Raw genomic sequence first — 17,777 nt, 5'->3', positions numbered from 1 at the left:
TCCGGGATCAAGTACTACTTATAGAAATAGAAAGCACCAAAGGTAAGGCGGGTTAAGTTAGGGCATCAGTTGCTTCAACTAAAGAATCAGTCAAAACGAACCCTGAAACTAAATCCGCAACAGAGCGAGTAGCCAGGTGTGAATGTTATGGATCTAGCTCTTCACGAGCAGCAGAGCTAGACAAGCAAGCAACAAGGCTTCAGCCGGGTGTTTATCCTGATGAAATAGAATATATGTATATACAGGCTCGCTACTACTACTCGAACTACCCGAGACAGAACGAGACTTGCGTAGGAAAGAAAACAAAGTAAGTCCTCTCCTTAGCTCTTAGGCTAGCTCGAGGGGAACTGCTGGCAAAGAATCCATGCTGGGAACAATCTCTCTCCGCTTGAATGTTCTCGCTTCCCTTGCCTTAACCCGGCATTAAAAGGCTCGTCACTTAGACTCTTCATCTTAGCTTGTAGCTGTTCGATTGTCCTCTGATTCTGCTCGGATCTTGTCCTGTGATGAAAAGGAATTGAGCTTCTGACAATGCCGATAGGAAATGAGATGATTACTAGTTGGAACTTCTATCCCGATTTGGCCTTTGGTCCGCTTTGTTGGGGTTTTGAGGGGTTTCTCCTTAGCGACCTATCAATATTAGCTTGGTACTTTCGCACGATCGGTACAAGCATCCGGTAGAGTTCTAGAGGAAAACCTATCCGAAAAAGTAAAGTGCAGTTGATTTCGCTTTTTCCTTCTTGTTTGGCAGGAGCAACTCCCCGCATAGAGGTTTGTTATGGGCATCGAGTGTGAAAAGTGTTGGATGGGACCGATAGCATGAGAGCATGATCCCCAAGCTTCTGATACGAATGAATAAGAGACTGAAGCATAATTTAATTACCAATTAGACTAGTAGTAGAAGACTGAAGCTACTGAGCTAGCGAGTTAGCGCAACAACTTACTGTCTTGTTTTCTTCGCTGCTTATTTTTTTTTTTTTACAAAAGATTAAACGAAAGCGGTTGCTAATGCTTGTAGCTTGCTTCTGTCCTTAGTCAATTTTGGACTGAAGCTGTTCTGACTGCCGTATCTTTTTTGAACCGAATACCTTCCTCTGTCATCTCTGGTCTGTCTCTTTTTGAGAGAAGATTTTATACCACGCCTGACTATGAAGAGCTTCGAGTCTATCGGGAGAGGATGTGGTGGTAACCCCCTCTCATCTAGAGCCGGGCGTCCAGCCGTGTAGGAAGACTCACCCTAGCCACTATAGCGACCCCACCCCCAACTCTAGCTGAGAAGCACCCTCCATCCACTTCCCCTTTTCCGTGTGCCCAAAAGCCCGCCCGGTTTATGAGCCCATTTCCGATTCCCTTACCCAATCTCATGAGAAGCAAGCCCAGCAGGCCCTACCTTAAAATGTCCCCAGACAGCCAGCCCTCACCAGGCTGCTAGCATTGATAAATGCTCCGCCACGAAGCAAGCTCTCTCGAATACGACAGATGCGGAAGTGGGGAAGCCGGAAGTGGCTAAAGAAGTCGGAGGAAGAAAGTAGTTGGACAACTGTATACACGAGGGTACATTAGTCTTCTGGGAATTGGCAACCTTGACAGAAAGGGGAAAGGGTAGGAATACACTTTTTTAGGTGTAGCTATACTAAAGTAGTTGGCCTAACCTTCGGTTCCCGTAACCAAGTTTTTCTTTATCAGTCCTTATGTACTTTTTCTTACTTCATCCATACTTTTTTACTTTTTCTGAAGTGTGGGGCAAACGGCGCCCTCTACTTCTACTTCTAACTAAAGGCGAAGAGCCGGCATTGCAAGCAAATAGAGAGCCTCCGCCCGTTTGATCGGTTGCGAGCCGGAAAGCGTACCGGCAGTTTGAGTCACGAAAGGGCCGCTTGCTTCACTTCATTTTTCTAGATATTATTCTATATAATAATATATTCAATTCTATATCTATCTATAAACAAAAAATAGATATAGAATCTTTTTCTTTTTCCAATTGTTAATTCCTGGGGAGAGGAAGAAGGAGATAGAGCAAAGGCCTCCTCTTTCCGTTCGCTCTTCCCGAAGTGAGCGAATTGCATGTAGAGATCCGTAGGGGCTTATAGTTTAATTGGTTGAAACGTACCGCTCATAACGGTGATATTGTAGGTTCGAGCCCTACTAAGCCTACCTTTTCACCTCCGGTGGCTTCTCTTCACCTCAGTCAAAGTACCCACCAGCCTGCAGATCTCAATCTAGCGACGACATCTGTAACCACACTGCTGCCGCTGCCCTTCGGGCACGCCTCCTAAGCTTATCACTAACCTACGCTCTTGCAGCATGCCCCCTTCGGGCAATACGGTGTAATACGCGATGCAGCCGAGCCATCGCTCTTCGATCGCTATATTCTTGCTATAGCGAGATTTAGCAGTAGCGAGGGGAAGGCGTGGTTCATACTCTAAGAGAGAGTAGATGCGAAGGTTCGGATCGAAGATCTTCGCGAGACAGCCCCCGGGCACCATAGCATGTCGGGAATAAGGGGGGACTTACTTCACGTAACCACTCCCTTGGGTGTTGCATAAGGACTTCCCGGATTTTGTCAAAGCGGCCTGGAGAGGGGAACAAGGTTGGAATGAAGCTGTTGATGGATTCAGAGACCGTGTGACTAGATGGAATAAGGAAGTGTTTGGAAATATGAAATAGAAGAAGGAAATTTTGTACCGAAGATTGGATGACATTAACCGAAAGCTTGCAGCTGGCGCTTACTACCCTGAAATTGACAGACTGAGAAATGATCTCTGGCTTTAATTGGAGGGATTGCTGGCTCAGGAAGAAGTAATGTGGGTTTATAATTCTCGTTGCAATTGGTATAAACATGGAGATCGTAATACCCGGTATTTCCACTCTTTAGCTAGTGCAAGACGGAAGAGAAATAGGATTGAAGCTATAAAGCTTGATAATGGGGAATGGTCATATGATGCCAAGGAAATCATGGAGATGGGTACAAAGTGATTCGAGACTCTTTACACGGATGAAAGCGATCGGGATGTGAACTTCTCTTTTGGATGCACCTATCCCTCTATTGATCAGCACTTGTTAGTTGGCGTTGGGAGGGGAAATCAAGCAAGCTCTTTTCTCAAAGCCCCGATTGAATCCTTTTTTTCAAAGCCAGTGGAACCATGGTGAAATCCGTCTTTCTTGATCCTAGTGTTGTAAGACAGGTAAATGCCACACAAATTGTTCTTATTCCTAAGGCTCCGACCATCAGAGATTTTCCATCAGTCTTTGCAACGTCATCTATAAGGCAAAATCATTACTAACAGGTTGAAGAGCATTATGCCCCTCGTTATAGCTCCGAATCAATGCAGCTTTGTTAGGGAGTATAGATAATATTCTTTTTGCGCAGGAGATCATTCACTCCATGAAAACATCTAAAGGGAAGAGAGGGTACATGGCCATGAAGATTTATTGAGAAAAAGCTTATGATCGCACCAAATGGAGTTTGATCTTCCATTGCTTGAAGGAGTTGCAGCTCCCTGAACACATACAATCTGTCATTCGTGAATGTATTTCCTCCCCGCGGATGAATCTCTTGTGGAATGATCTTAGAGCTAATGATTTTGTTCCTTCACGTGGTGTCAGACAAGGGGACCCGTTATCACCATACCTCTTTGTACTGGCTGTTGAGCGGTTGGGTCATCTGATACAAAGTGAGGTTGATCTGGGTAGTTGGCTACCTTTTAGGCTGCATAAAAAAGGTACGGCCATATCCCATCTGTTTTTTGCTGATGACTTCATCTTATTTGCTGAAGCAGACATGGAACAAGCGGGTACTGTGAAAGCTATACTAGATGACTTTTGTGAAGCGTCGGGGGGCCTCCAAATCCAGGATTTTATTCTCACGGAATGTGCACCAAAAGGAGATCAGCGATTTTCTTTAGTTCCAACAAGGGATGCAAGCAAAGCAAGGAAATAAGTCCCTCGCCCGAGAGGCTACTTTGTCTTGTCGATAGCCTAGAAAGAAGAGGCATCACGAATTAAGAGCTTCCGACTAGAGGACACACTTGTACTAGCAGAAGATACATTCGCTTTGTTCGCTATGATTGGATTTTTGATCTGGTGGTACATGGCGCCAGAACCATTACTACTGGCACCACGCGCGCTTAGCGCACCAGACCTTCCAACGGTTCCTTCAGTAGGGGAATAAAGTTGTCTTATCCCCCTTTTTCATTTTAAAGAAAGCATTGAAGAGGAGGTTTAAAAAAAACGACTAGTAAGAGCAGGAAAGAAAACTCAATTGAGAGATGGGATTCATACCCAGGCAAAGGGAAAGCTAAAGCAAAAGGGCCAAGAAAACCCCTGCTGCAAGACCGGATCGGATGCCACAACCGGATTAGAAGCAGTTGAGTAGAAGAGACTAAGAATAAAACTTTGCTAGCTTTCGTTTTTTTGACACTTTTTATTAGAAAGAGTCCAGAGATCGGAAGGAACCTCACATAGGCAACTCCGATAGGCTCAGCAGATACGGTGGGATTGAAAGAAGAAAACGGCAATTCCTATCATCAAGAAACTAGGGCTTCGGCTCCATCAATGAATTAGTTTCCCCTATAATTGCTATTCTTAAAACCCTCAAAGACCATTCTTCAAGCGGGGTACGCCTCAGGGCGAGACTAATCCTTCTTACTAAAGCATAAAGAGCCGCTCATTCAAATGTGAAAGGATCGGTGTAGAACTCAACCTCGAGCCTCGTGCATATAAAATAACTAAGCAACTACTTTTAAGAATTAGCTGCGGATGCAGGTGCGTATGAATACTGAAAGAGTAAGGAAGTTATACGGGAAAAGACTCCTTGGTATGAAAGCTGGTAATTAATTTCACTCTGTATCGAGATGGTATACCCAACCGGATCTTCTTTCTCTGGTTTCAAACCCCCAACCGGTAACCAAAAGAAGCAAGCTTCGGTAGTGGTAGTAGCTTCAAAGGAATTGGTAGTAGGTCTTGAATAGGAAAGCTTTCATAATGTATGAACTAAACCCATGTTGAAGAGCTTGAATTCTTCAGTAAAGGAATCATAACTTGTTGACGCAGACCCAGATATAGGCTTTTCTTCGCCCGTGCATATGGCAGTTTCAGTCTCGTCCTGGCAATAGAGGGCGTGCCATAACAGGAAGGGCTATGGGGTTTGGAGTTTAAGCAGGAACTGGCCCAACCAAGCTTTGCACCTTTTGTTGGGGACAAGTAATCCCTTTGCTTTGTAGTTCTAGTTGCGGATTCCCGGATAGCTATAGTTTCACTAGCAAGTTTCGTAAGCCAGAAGAAGGCCAGTGGGCAGGAGGAAGGTCGGTCTGTCTGACCTGTTGATGCATCACTCTTTATACTACGATATTATTGTATTAAACCTACTTTCTCGGAATATCTTTTTTCACCCAGCCCAGCGTGTCGACGTCATCGGATGCCAACAAAAAAAAGTGTAACTATCAAGCGCTAAACCGGATCTAGACTATCATGGAAACAAGGAGAGGGCACATTCTTATCTGGCCTGGCTGGGATCGTTCACCATAAAGGTAAGGGTCCTCGGGCAAGGCAGCTCACTCATCAACAACAAGTTCTGGATCGGATGATGCCCCTTTTTATATGGCTTTTTTTTCTGCTTCTTCTTTCTCTTCAAGTTCTATCGATGCCCAACTCATAGGGAAGCATGACAAGGGCTTATTCTCGACTATTTCCAATATCAACAAGGTAAGGCGAGGAGGCTCTTTAACTAGACCCCGGGGCTACGCCCGTTTCTGCTTTAGTAGTTGTCTCTATTTCTCTGGTACGGTTGTTTCTGTAGTTGCAACAATCCCCTCTTTCTTATAGGATCCATTATCCGGGATATTGACTTTCTAGATAAGGGGAACTAGCTCACTAGCCAATAGGAGTCTAGGGCGGAGTCGCTAAACCTTCTTTCTTCTTTTTCCGGTGAGTCGGAGACAAAGCACCTAGATAGGGGCCCGTAACGGCACACTTACTCTATGGCAAGAGAGAGAACATAAAGGGCATCAAGGGGGTCATCGGATCGGATGGCAAAAGCGCATATAGAATTGATTGATCTTTCTTCCTAGCCTAGTTCAATGATTCCATTATATAAGGGAACTTCTTTCCCATGCCCATGCCCGGCTGCTCGTTCAGTCATTCATTCCATTCTGTCTTAATTGCTTTCTAAAGGCGGTAATCACATAGCAAGGTTGCCAGGTCGTCTCTCACTAACAGAATTTCCTGAGGCTGAGTCTCCGCCCATTGAGGAGTCTCTTTTTTATTCTGTTTCGACAGCTTTTTCTGTTTTCGTTTTTGGTGTCCCACCTATAAAGATCGATTTTCTAGTTGATGGATATTGACCACTAGTGGCACACTCGATAGATTCCTCATCTATACCTTTTGATGGGAAAAGAAGGTCTCGAGCTCCAGTTGAATCCGGAAAATAAGGTTAGGGAGTCGCACTAAAGGCGGAGGAAGAAGCCCCTAACGCGGTCAAGTCTTGCGCGGCACTATTGGATACGCCAGTTGAAGATGCCCCATCAATAGCAAGAAGAGAAAGAGCATACTCGTCTGTCTAGAAAGCAACCCTGCCCGCGTCGAAGACAAGTCTGGCATCGGATGTCTATAGTGCTTGAACAAGTCTGTCATCGGTGGGAAAAGAGTGAGCTCAATCTGTCTCTGGTGGCGCTCATGTTGGCAAATCCATATTGTAAAGCCGAGAGGTAAAGAGCTCCAGTGCATTTGAAACTGGTGATGTAGCTGCTGAAGCTTTCTTTGTGGCAGTCGTAGCAGTATAGTAGATAAGAAATCTCCTTCTTAGATATATGAACCGAATGTCGGGGCAGTCTGGACTAGATTGATTAGAAGTCAAGTAATCGGAACTTGAACAAGGAAGGGGACATGGAATGCCTTCTTTATCGCTCTCGCCTCTGAACCCAGCGTCCAAGTCCACACATTCATCGGATGGGGCTCACTCATCAACAACTAGGCCTCCGTCACGTTCTGTTTCTGAATCAGGTTAGGATACGGCTCTAGAAGCTTCTGCTTTCTTGTCTCATGAGAGGCCGTATAAAATGCTTCCGTGAATGGAGCAGCAGAAATAGCTACTAGATCGGGAAGTGCCTTAACTACGAAATTATCTCTTTCTGTCACGTAGGGAAAAGATGCTGAGGCTCCTTATGCTTTCCTTTCAAGTCGAATGTCAGAATCAAGTAAGGTAGCTTATGTCATAGGAACAACAGGTGGGGACCTAGCCCCCGGCGACTTAGGGGATAATACCTAGTATATCTATTATCAGGGATAGTGAACATGATAGAGAGTGAGTGCCAAAAGGCATTTTATGAAACTATTCTTTAGTCGCAAGGTTCTTGAACTCAAGCTTAGGCTTAATTTTATCCCGGAACTCTATCTGTTTAGAGAAAGAAAACCTAGTCTGTTCTTCTCCAGCGGAGAATGCCTTATTTGATTGCTTTTATATCCCTACTAGTTTCCCTCTGCTATATGAATCAATATAGGAGAAGTTGAACAAGCAAGGTAGGGAATGACTGGCACTACCGATCAAGTCTTTCAAGCTAGATTCCCTATTATAGTAAGTTCTTCTCCCGCGGGAATGGCTCTAGCATTGAAAGCTCGAGAGCTAATTCGTTAGAGACGTGGCAGACGCAGAAGTAGTCGGAATTGGTGCTGTGGAAGTCTTTGGGGCAGGCGTATCCGTAGGGGCCACTATATAGTAGGCAAGAAGTAGGCACAGGATAGCTCCTATTGATTGAATCAATCGTACGAGTGCTTGTGTTCAGGTAAGGCCCAAGTCCTTATGCTTAAACTTCAAGTGATGCCCGGGAGTCAAGCAGTTATGGGAAAAGCGGATTCCATATCTTTATTACTAGTTTTGTCTGGCAGTGGAAGTATAGTCATCCGCAACAAGAGAGAGACACAGCGCGGTCGAGTGCCCAACTCTTTCATTCTTCGCGGTTGAGTCATCAGTGATCGTAAGAGAAGTGGCCTAGTTTATCGGATATCGGATTTCGTGCCTTTACCACTTAGCTTTGAAGTTGAATGCCAAATAAATAGGATAAGGCCTGGGCCAAGACGCCTTAAGTCATCGGGTGAAGCACCTGCAGATAGGGCACCTCTTTCTCCTTTTCTTTGCCGGGAAGTAAGTAAAGATAGATTCCCTTAACTATGGTTCACCTTAAGCTTTCAAGCTCAACCTAGTTGTTCGGATATAAGACTTTCAGTCAAGAAGCAATCCCTCTACCTCTTCTACTATGTGAACGAAGACTGTGTCAAGTGAAGTTTCAACTAGGAATTCGTTAGCTCACCTCAGCCAAATCATCGGAACTCTCACAATAAGGTACGGAAGTTTCTTTCTGCAGTAGCCGCAGTTTATCCAATATAAAATGTCGTTGTAGCTGTAGTCGCAGTAGGGGAAAGTTAATCATACCTAGTTCAGTCTCCAGGTTCAATAGATGCCATGCCTCTTTATTCCTAGTTAAAGCGGGAAAACAAGGTCTATCACTCCAAGTGAGCTTGCCCTGGCATCTCTGTCAAGTGAATTTAAAACAATTAGAAAAAAAGTCCGTCTGAGAATGTAGTAAGAAGGTATCTATACCAGGCATCTCCGCGAAAGTCTAATTATCAAGTAGTTCAAACAAGAGAGGCAAGCGCCTTATATATAGGGCACTAGCGCTTCGCCCACCACACCACACTTCCTCGATCTTGCCATAAGATCTGTCTTTGATGCCCCCGAATCAATAGGCCCCACCGCCGCTCGAGGATAAAAAGAATAACATGAATAGACAGTGGACGTCTTTGCGTGCTTTGCTTAATCTGGTTTGGTTGAGAAGTAAGGTAGGACAGAGCCGCCGTTTGAGCCCTAAACTATAGAGGTCGTTTCAGTGGGTGTCCAGTGAATAGAAAAATACCTTTACCAGGAACAGACCACCTTTTCTTTTAGACGATTGAGAAGTGAAGTTGAAGTCTCGAAGAAATCCGGGGAAGAAGTTTAAGAAGGTTCGGGAGCTACCCCAGTAGTAATAGGAGTTGTCGCAGAAAGTCTTTCTCTTTCTTCTTTATCTCAAGTCAGTCTGTAGAGGGATGGTACAGAGATAAAGACTTCTTTCACTCTATCTTCTATTTATCCTATATCTGCAGAAGCTGTTTTAGGATTAGTTGCGGGATAGCTATATAAAGAAAACCCGGGTAGCCGCAGCTTGAAAGTCTAATATGAAACTAGCATTTCGACAAGAGAGAAAACCCTAACCCGGTGAGTAAGAGAATAAATCCCCTTCCTTCTTTATCAGATTATGCGAACCCTGACTTTAGAGAAAGAACCTATTCGAAGGTAGTTGCAGTTTGCCCGGGAGTAGTTGCCGGAAAGGTGTCACCTTGTTTAAAATAGATCCGGATTTAATAAGTGTTCTTATTATAGCATATTCGAATTCATTATTCTCTGTCTCAGTCTTAGAACAACCCGGGATAATAGCCCCGAGGTAGCAGCTTGCCGATGGCATTGAGATCGATCGGTGGTTGGCTTACTGCTTGTTTATGCTTACTCCCACAGCAGCTGCCCCTTCTATCCCGTACTAAGAGACTTCTCCCACAAAAGATCGATCGAAGGCCCAGTTAAGTGAGTGCCGCGAATTCCGTTGCCAGTCAAGATCAAGAGTTGTCTGCTCCGGGTAGGGCTCGCTCCGGGAAAGGAAAGCTTTGGGCGGAGAGTTCTTCGCATTGAGTGAGGGTAGCTTCAGAGACTCATTCATTTTCATTTAGAGACTCAATGGAAGCTGTTTATTGTTCTAAGGAATGGGAATGAATTCTCTTCCTTTAGGAATAGAGTAGGCAGTATAAGTGGTTTTCTCTTCTAGTCGATCTCTATAAACAAAAAGGCATGGGCAATAACCCGCATCATATGCTGTAGACCAGTGGGCACCCCTCAGCCCTCGGATTTGGCAAATGCAGCCAGAGCCGCCTTAGCCTTACTGGCACCTCCGAGAAGTCTACCGCATGTTCATGATGTTCATGCGCAAGCAAGTGTCAGCGGCTCATTCTGAATAAATAAAAGAAAAAGAATCGACTTAGGGTATGGGTTCTGAAGAGGGCTTCTCCTTTCGCAGTTTGGTCTTCTTCCGATCCGAGGAGCTCAGGGCTCTAAGCTAAGTACTTGCGCTTCGTACCAATATATATTCTCGTTACAAAAAATGAAATGATGAAGGGACGGGTTGGCCTTACCTATATTTGATAATATAAATGGGAATGCGGCCAGTCCAAGATCCAAGATTGGATATACAGTAAAGATCTTTTGGCAGAAATCAAAGACAAGGGTCTGAAATCTGAAAGAGAGGAGAAGGAATTTTAACAAAAGGGCGACTTCCTGATTCATTCCACATTTCACATTCCCCTGGGGTACCCCCTTTGCTACTCGTACTCGTAGATTGAAAAAATTCTGTCAGCTTCGCAGTCGGGCGCTTTCCCACTTCCTTTTTAGCTTTGTGCTTCATTACTAGTCCTAAGGTATAAGGATACCCCGAGACCATTAGCCACCCCCGGATGATATGGATGTTGATAATCGGAGGAAATCAGTTAAGTATTTCCAAACGGATGAACACTTAACTGTTTCGGCAAGAAACAACAAAATATGTGAACTGCAAACGTCCGTGAACCGTGGGGGTCGAGCTCGTATAACAGTACTTGCTATAAAAAGGTAACGTACGATATATGTAATTATTTATTTAAAATATAATATAATTTTTTATGTAATTATTTATTTAAAATATAATCTAATACGTAAGTATTTAATTATAATTATATTATATAATTAAGTTTTTATGTATACTTAATTGTTAATCATTTTTGGAAAACATATAATCGATTAGTGCAAGAGCTCTTACAACAAATGCAAGGGTTAACTAAAGAAAGAGATTTAACACCCGCTGAAGAAAGAGCATGTTTCGAGAAAGTATTAGGTTCTCGTCGAGTCCATACCATAAGCAACGGCTGAAAACCTTCTATCATCCCGCCGATGGTACGGCCATCGCAGCCACCACAGTCGCAACCATCCCAGGCAAAACAATACTATTTAATTTCGAAGTCTCATATAATGATCAATAAATGCATGTTGATTTGGTAATTTAGGCTTGTGGTGATTATTTGCTAAAAGCTTTGGTAATTGTCGTAAGTGCAAGAAATAGCAATGTACTTTGATTTTTTTTGTCCAAAGTGCAAGAAATAGCAATGTACTTTGGTATCAATAAATGTATGTTGATTTGGTAATTATGATTGTAATTGTGTTTTGGCCCATTTACAACAAATAGTAATGCACTTTTGTATTTCTTGTATTTAATGTTGTTTAGCACAAAAAAGTAGAAAGTAAGCTATCATTTCTTGTAAAACAAGACTATTTAATTTCAAAGTCTCATATTTCTATATAATGATTAATAGATGCATGATGATTTTGTAATTGTGTTTATGTTCCAAGTGCAAGAAATAGCAATGAGGTTTGCTTTTTTGTCACTAGTTTAAAAATAACAATGTACTTTGGCATCAATAGAAGCATGTTAATTTGGTAATTGTGTTTATGTCCCAAGTGCAAGAAATAGTAACGTAATTTTGGTATTTCTTGTATTTAAGTGCAAGAGATATAAATGTACTTTGGTAATTTTTGTTTATGTTTGATAGTTTAACTTATAAATTTATATTTGTTAGTTATTATGTAGTTGGAAAATCTTCATGCAATGTTTAACGACCCGGCGTGTAGGGATGAACTTTATGTGTTTTTTCAATCAGGGAAACCACAAAGTGATGCTCAAGGAGGAAACTAGGGGAACGAAGATGATAGTTCGTTGGATAATTAGTTTGTGTTTTGTATGTTAGACTTGTGGTGACACTTTGGTACTTGTTGGAATTATAACATTTTTTTTTGTTTATTTTGGTATTTGCAGATGGAATTATAACGCTTTGGTACCTAATTCGATGTCTTAATGTATTTTTTTCCTGCATTTTATGTCGTTACGTATCGGTTTTTTTATACCCGCAAAGTTTTGATTTAAAAAAAGAATGAAAAATAATATTACCGGCGACACTGTTATCTGTTATCGGCGACAAAGGGTATTACCGGTGACAAAGGGTATTATTGGCGACAGGGTTATTAATGGCGACAAATATTTTAGCAGTGATATTTTGAGCAATAGCGACATGGCAATACCAACGATTTTTTATCGGCAACGTGTCGCTGCTATTGTCTTTACCGACAACAAATCTATCTTTTACGAGTGACTTTTTTCACCGCTAATGTCTCTTTTTCTTGTAGTGATATTTTGTAGTGTTGGTTCTGATTTGGTTAAATATATTTGGCATGAGTGTTAAATATATTCTTAAGTTAAGTATTAATTTAAGTAATATGAGTTTTAGATTATATATATTATATTTTAACGTAAATATTTTATAAATAAATAAATATTATTTGGAGTAGAAAGTAATAAAATTTGATGAAATGTTAAAAGGTAGGTATTTTCTTTGAAAAAAAAAGTTGTGAAATATGTAGAGCTACCAAAACCATGGACCTCTCATTACAATTCATAGCTGATTGATCCTATTGCTTGCAAACCGCAAGACTCTTTATCACAGACAGAATTATAAAGGAATTCTATATTCAAAATTAAAAATGGGTAAATAACACAAAAGACACTAAGTTTACACGAAAATTCTAATTTGACATTAAGTTTATTTTTTTTTAATTTTTAAAACTTTATTTTTTTGTTCCAAATCGAACATTATTTTTTTCGATTTTGTTTAATGCTGACCATTTTCCATTTGAAATCGTATAAATATTTTTTTTTTACATTTTAAACCATATAAAAACATTTTTTTTATTTAAAAACCATATTTTTATATAAATACAAATTTTTTTTACATTCAAAGCATATGTTTTATAAATATTTTTAGTTATATAAAGCTAGCCGAACTAACCATAAACTTCAAATAAGAATAACAAAATTTTATCAATTACCACTTATGAAATATTATTTATTTTATTTTTTGTTGTAGATTTTACACATATTTTTATTTACGATTAAATAATTATAAGGTTTCAAATAGAAAATGATCGGCATTGAACAAAATTGAAAAAAATGATTTTCGATTTGGAACAAAAAAATAGAGTGTTAAAATTGAAAAAAAATAAACTTAATGTCAAAATCGAAAAAAAATGAAAACTTAGTGTCTTTTGTGGAAAAAATAATCAATTTTGACACGTCAGCATGTCATTTCAGCATTCCACGTCATCAAAACTGACACGTCATCATACCACGTCAGCAAGTAACCGGGTTGATTGGTTAAGTGGTCAGAATTTTAAAAAATTAGAAAACACAGTATCAAATTTGAGACAAAAAAATAATACAGAGTCAAATTAGAATTTTCGTGTAAACGCAGTGTCTTTTGTAAAAATCAAGCTTTCCCTTTCCAGGGCATCATAAAAGATTTGGATTCATCAATGCCTCCGAATGATCATATGCACCTTTGTTGGACTAATTTAAACATCACTAATGTATGATTTACATAATTCGTGTGTAAACAACCGATAAGTAACTAACGATTCATTCCTCCAAGAGGAGTGGATGGAATTTGGACTCCATTGTTAGACATCCTCGACCTATCCATATTTCCTTGCCAACCTAATAGTATTTAGAAAATCGATGGTATCATTAATTTTTGCCAAAGAGTTAGTTTTCTAGCAACACGATTGCCCACACAATCCTATATATGTAAATCAAGTATACAACAAAAATGGGTGGAATAACAGCTACATATATCAGTATTTCAGTATTTAATTTAGAGAGATGATTACCAATAGACAAGTCGAATCCATGGCGTTGAAGCTCGCGATACTCTTGACACAAGGCACATGGCCCACAGCAGAAATGAACGCAGCAATCATTAGTAGGAACTTCAGGCAATCCATATTGGCGCCTCATCTTGGTACGATTAAAGCAAGAATAAATGCATCCACAACCGGTTAGAACATTGATCAACGCATAGAGAGTTCCATGTACTCCACAAGCTGTGTATGAACAAATCAAACTATTAATCTCCATCACGAATCATCCACAATAATTCTTGTTAATTAGACAACTTACAAGTTGTTCCATTGTCAACAATCTCAGCTATTTGTCCGAAAGTAATGCAAGGACACCAACATGTTATACAACCTACGGTTCGAAAAGTAAAGTAAAGTAAATATTATTCCATGAATAAATACACATAAAGTGGAAAGAGGATAATATCCCTTAGTTAATGATTAATGAAACATAATACGTATTTATGCATGCGTTTAGGATGATTTGCAAGTTTCGATGACTTACAGTTAGGGATATCAAGGCAACAGTCACAAAGTCCACTTGACCAGGAGGTCTGAGACACCAGAGGTGAAGCTGAAAGCCCAGCGGCATATGGTGGTCCTGGGGGTGGTTGACCATATCCTGGTGGAAGGACTGACGGTGGTGTAGAATTTTGGGAATACATGACTATTCAATCCAATAGTTAGTGGTACTGTTTGCTTCGGATTACATTATGAGATAGAGTCTGTTTACGTATCATATATTTATGGACTACAGGAACATTTAAACAGTAAGAATTGACAGCAGCAAATAAATACATTTTATATCCGCTAACTTGGAATTAAACTTCTTATTAATAAAATTTTAGACCAAGTCCATTTCAGTCAGAAAATATCATTCTAAAATCTTAAGTCTCATGTTTTTTTTTTTTCTTATTTTTTAACCAAATGGCTTTTAGTCTAGGGGTAGCATTCTTTGAGATCTGGTCGATGGTTCAAGTCCTGCAGTAGAAATAATTAAATAATTTAGGAGTAGTTTAATATATTTGTCATTTAAAAAAAATTAAAAAAGAATAAATCTCATGTTGTTCAAGATACAAACATCACGTATGTAAAAGAATACATGATGTGTAAATTCTATAGTAACCCTTGCAATAAATATAAAACTTTATATATTTTCTGTATAGAAGTTGAAGAGAAATTGCGCGTGGTGGACTTTTAAGTTTAGTCTAGATTCTAGAAGACTAAGGCTTGAAGACTAATTACATGAAAGTAAGCGTAGGTTGTCTTCTTTTAGAAAATTCAAGGTGGGTTCCTTCCAAACTCAATCTTTCGAAGGTTGGGCATAATTAATATTTACAGAAACTGATACGAAAATGAGAAATGAATATTCAAAGAAAGTTAGTTGAAGGAATGTTTTTTTTCTTGGAAAGCAAAGAAAATATATTAACCACAAACTCCACTATCAAGCTGTTAGTCGAGTAAATGTGACATATAAGTTGAAGTTTAAAACTTCCCTTTAATTTTCAAATTTATGGTGTACCTATTCTATATCCTTTGGACATAAAAGAATAATGGTAACAAAAATACTAGACATTAGTTTTAGGATTACACTTCCATTGGTAACAAAAATACTAGACTTTAGTTTTAGGATTACACCTTCCATCTCGAGTCATGTGATATAGTTTATAGGATGGGAGGTAGTATTTTCACTTAAAAAATAATTTATTCACATAAAATATATGTTTTATCGATTTGTACACTGCAAATGTTTGTAATATATATATATATATATATATATATATATATATATATATATATATATATTCACGTAAAATATATGTTTTATCGATTTGTACACTGCAAATGTTTGTAATATATATATATATATATATATATATATATATATATATATATATATAGGGTGTGGATCCGATGAAAACTCAAAAAAATAGTGAGGACCGCGATGACACTTCTACATCAACCATTTCATCAATGTGACAAACATCAAACCCTATACTTGGACATGACACGTTCGGATGTGAAACACATTTGTGGTAATTAATATGTACTCGAGGATTTAATCACGTGCAAGAAACATCTATAGAACATCATTTAAGTGTATTTTATTATTTTTTTCGTTTTTTTAAATAAAAAATTTATATTCTATTTTTAAAAAAAAAATTACTTACATATATACTCGGTTTTAAGGTTTTTTTAATTTTTTTTTAAATTTTTTACTGTATTTTATACATATTTAAAGTTACTAGTGTTTTGTTTTTGAACTAAATATCTTTTTGAGTTTTTAATATTTAACAATTATAAAATTTTTAAATAAGGAAAAGATTAATCATATAATTTGTTCCGTTCATATTATTTTTGGATTATAAAATTTTGAATCAAATTATTTTGAATCATAATATTTTCGATTATATTATTTTTGAATAATGTGATTTTTGACCAATAATATATCCAATTAATAAAGTATTGTTCAGAAAACAAATTTTAAATCATTATATATTTTGAATCATTTAATTTTGAATCATAAACTATATGATTAATGATCATAAAGTATTTGAATCAAAATATTTTTAGATCATAACAAATTAAGGATTATAAACATGGTGAATAATAATATTTTTAGTATAATAAATACTTTGAATCATAAATATCTCGAATCATCTTATTTTGGATCATACTATATTCAATTATTTAAAAAAAAACTAGTAATCATTATTTAAAGAAAACATTTGCATACTTAATAATAATCATTTTGAAAATTTTCTTTAACAAACTCACTAAAATAGTATTACGAAGAATTCTATTATTTGTTTTTTTTAAAATTTTGATAAAAAAAAATCCATTATATTTTATAAAATCTAAAATTTCTTAAAATTAAAATATGAACACTTCTAAAACTTATTTTTCAAAAATTATTTTTACAAAGTCACTAGTATCTTTAACAGAAATGTCTCTTAAATTTTTATGGGTTTTGGATATTTTTTGGGGGAGTTTTGTTATAAAAAATAAAAATTTAAAGAATAATATTTTTTTAAATTTTCATGTGCTTATTTTGTAGAGAATTAAATTTTAAGAACTTTTTAACAACATAAATAATAATTAGCATGACTGTAAATATATGTATTCTGTCAATACGAGCATTACCGACTGAATCTAGGTTATCAAAATTTAGCACATGTGTAATCTTTACGGGCGGATTTATGACGAAAAGGTCTATCACCAAATTATAGACGAAAACTGAGGACATATTATCACTAACGGAATAACAACGGTATAGTGATAGAAACTAATAAACATTGTCGGTTATAACATTGTACTTTGCATTTATTCAATGTATTTCACGAAATTAACTTAAATACAAACTTATTCAATTCATACAAATACAATGTGTCACACCTAGCATTTTTAGCTAGGAAATTTTGTCTTCATGTAAAATCAACTCTTGTATAACTTGTAATCTAAGTTGATGTCATGTACTATGCTCATTCAAAATCCACCATTTGAATCAAAACTCGTGAGTGAAGTTCAAAACCTAATTCAATGCATCTCATATACTCAACTATAGGTTTGAAATCCTAATATCCCAGTTCAAACTCAAAATGGACCAGGATCCTATTATTAGGCCTAATGGGTCAGTAAACTCTCAATTTGCCTATTTTGGGTTAAGGAACCCTATTTGGGCCTTAAATAGACCCATATTCATTAAATAATAGCATTTTTAGGCCACAAGACTTCTCATGGGCCTTATTGGGCCTAAAATGTCTCACTTTGTTGTCATGGGCCTTAATGGGTCGTGCATGTTTTCTTGAAGCTTAATGGGCCGTAAACTCCCTCTCCTTATCATTATTGGGCCGTAAACTCTCATATGGGCCCAATGGGCCGAATTTTCCATATTAGACCCAATAACATTCGAATATATTCATTAATGACCCAAGCTAATTCA

The 17,777-nt window shown here is 38.3% G+C and overlaps 1 protein-coding gene across 2 annotated transcripts in view; it reads right to left on the bottom strand.

Moving 5' to 3' along the window:
• LOC145132827 (protein PLANT CADMIUM RESISTANCE 2-like) overlaps window positions 1-14,553 on the bottom strand; it is a 54,908-nt gene extending 40,355 nt beyond the window's left edge. Inside the window, exons 1-4 of one of the 2 annotated variants that reach the window (XM_079067754.1) lie at window positions 14,340-14,553; window positions 14,115-14,186; window positions 13,826-14,038; window positions 13,239-13,652 (exon numbers count right to left, since the gene is read on the bottom strand). In XM_079067754.1, the coding sequence (XP_078923880.1) occupies window positions 13,567-13,652; window positions 13,826-14,038; window positions 14,115-14,186; window positions 14,340-14,499 (531 nt within the window). In that variant the 5' untranslated portion in view covers window positions 14,500-14,553 and the 3' untranslated portion in view covers window positions 13,239-13,566. Of the gene's footprint in view, window positions 1-13,238; window positions 13,653-13,825; window positions 14,039-14,114; window positions 14,187-14,339 lie in introns of those variants that run through there. The other variant, XM_079067755.1, reaches the window with a different exon arrangement.
• Window positions 14,554-17,777: the final 3,224 nt, after the last annotated feature.

Source organism: Lactuca virosa, chromosome 8 (genome assembly GCF_052849685.1).
Source record: "Lactuca virosa cultivar CGN04683 chromosome 8, Lactuca_virosa_CGN04683_v6, whole genome shotgun sequence".
Classification (NCBI taxonomy): Eukaryota; Viridiplantae; Streptophyta; class Magnoliopsida; order Asterales; family Asteraceae; genus Lactuca; species Lactuca virosa.
Note: the sequence above shows the minus strand (reverse complement) of the source record. Positions and strands in the feature narration are given on the sequence as shown.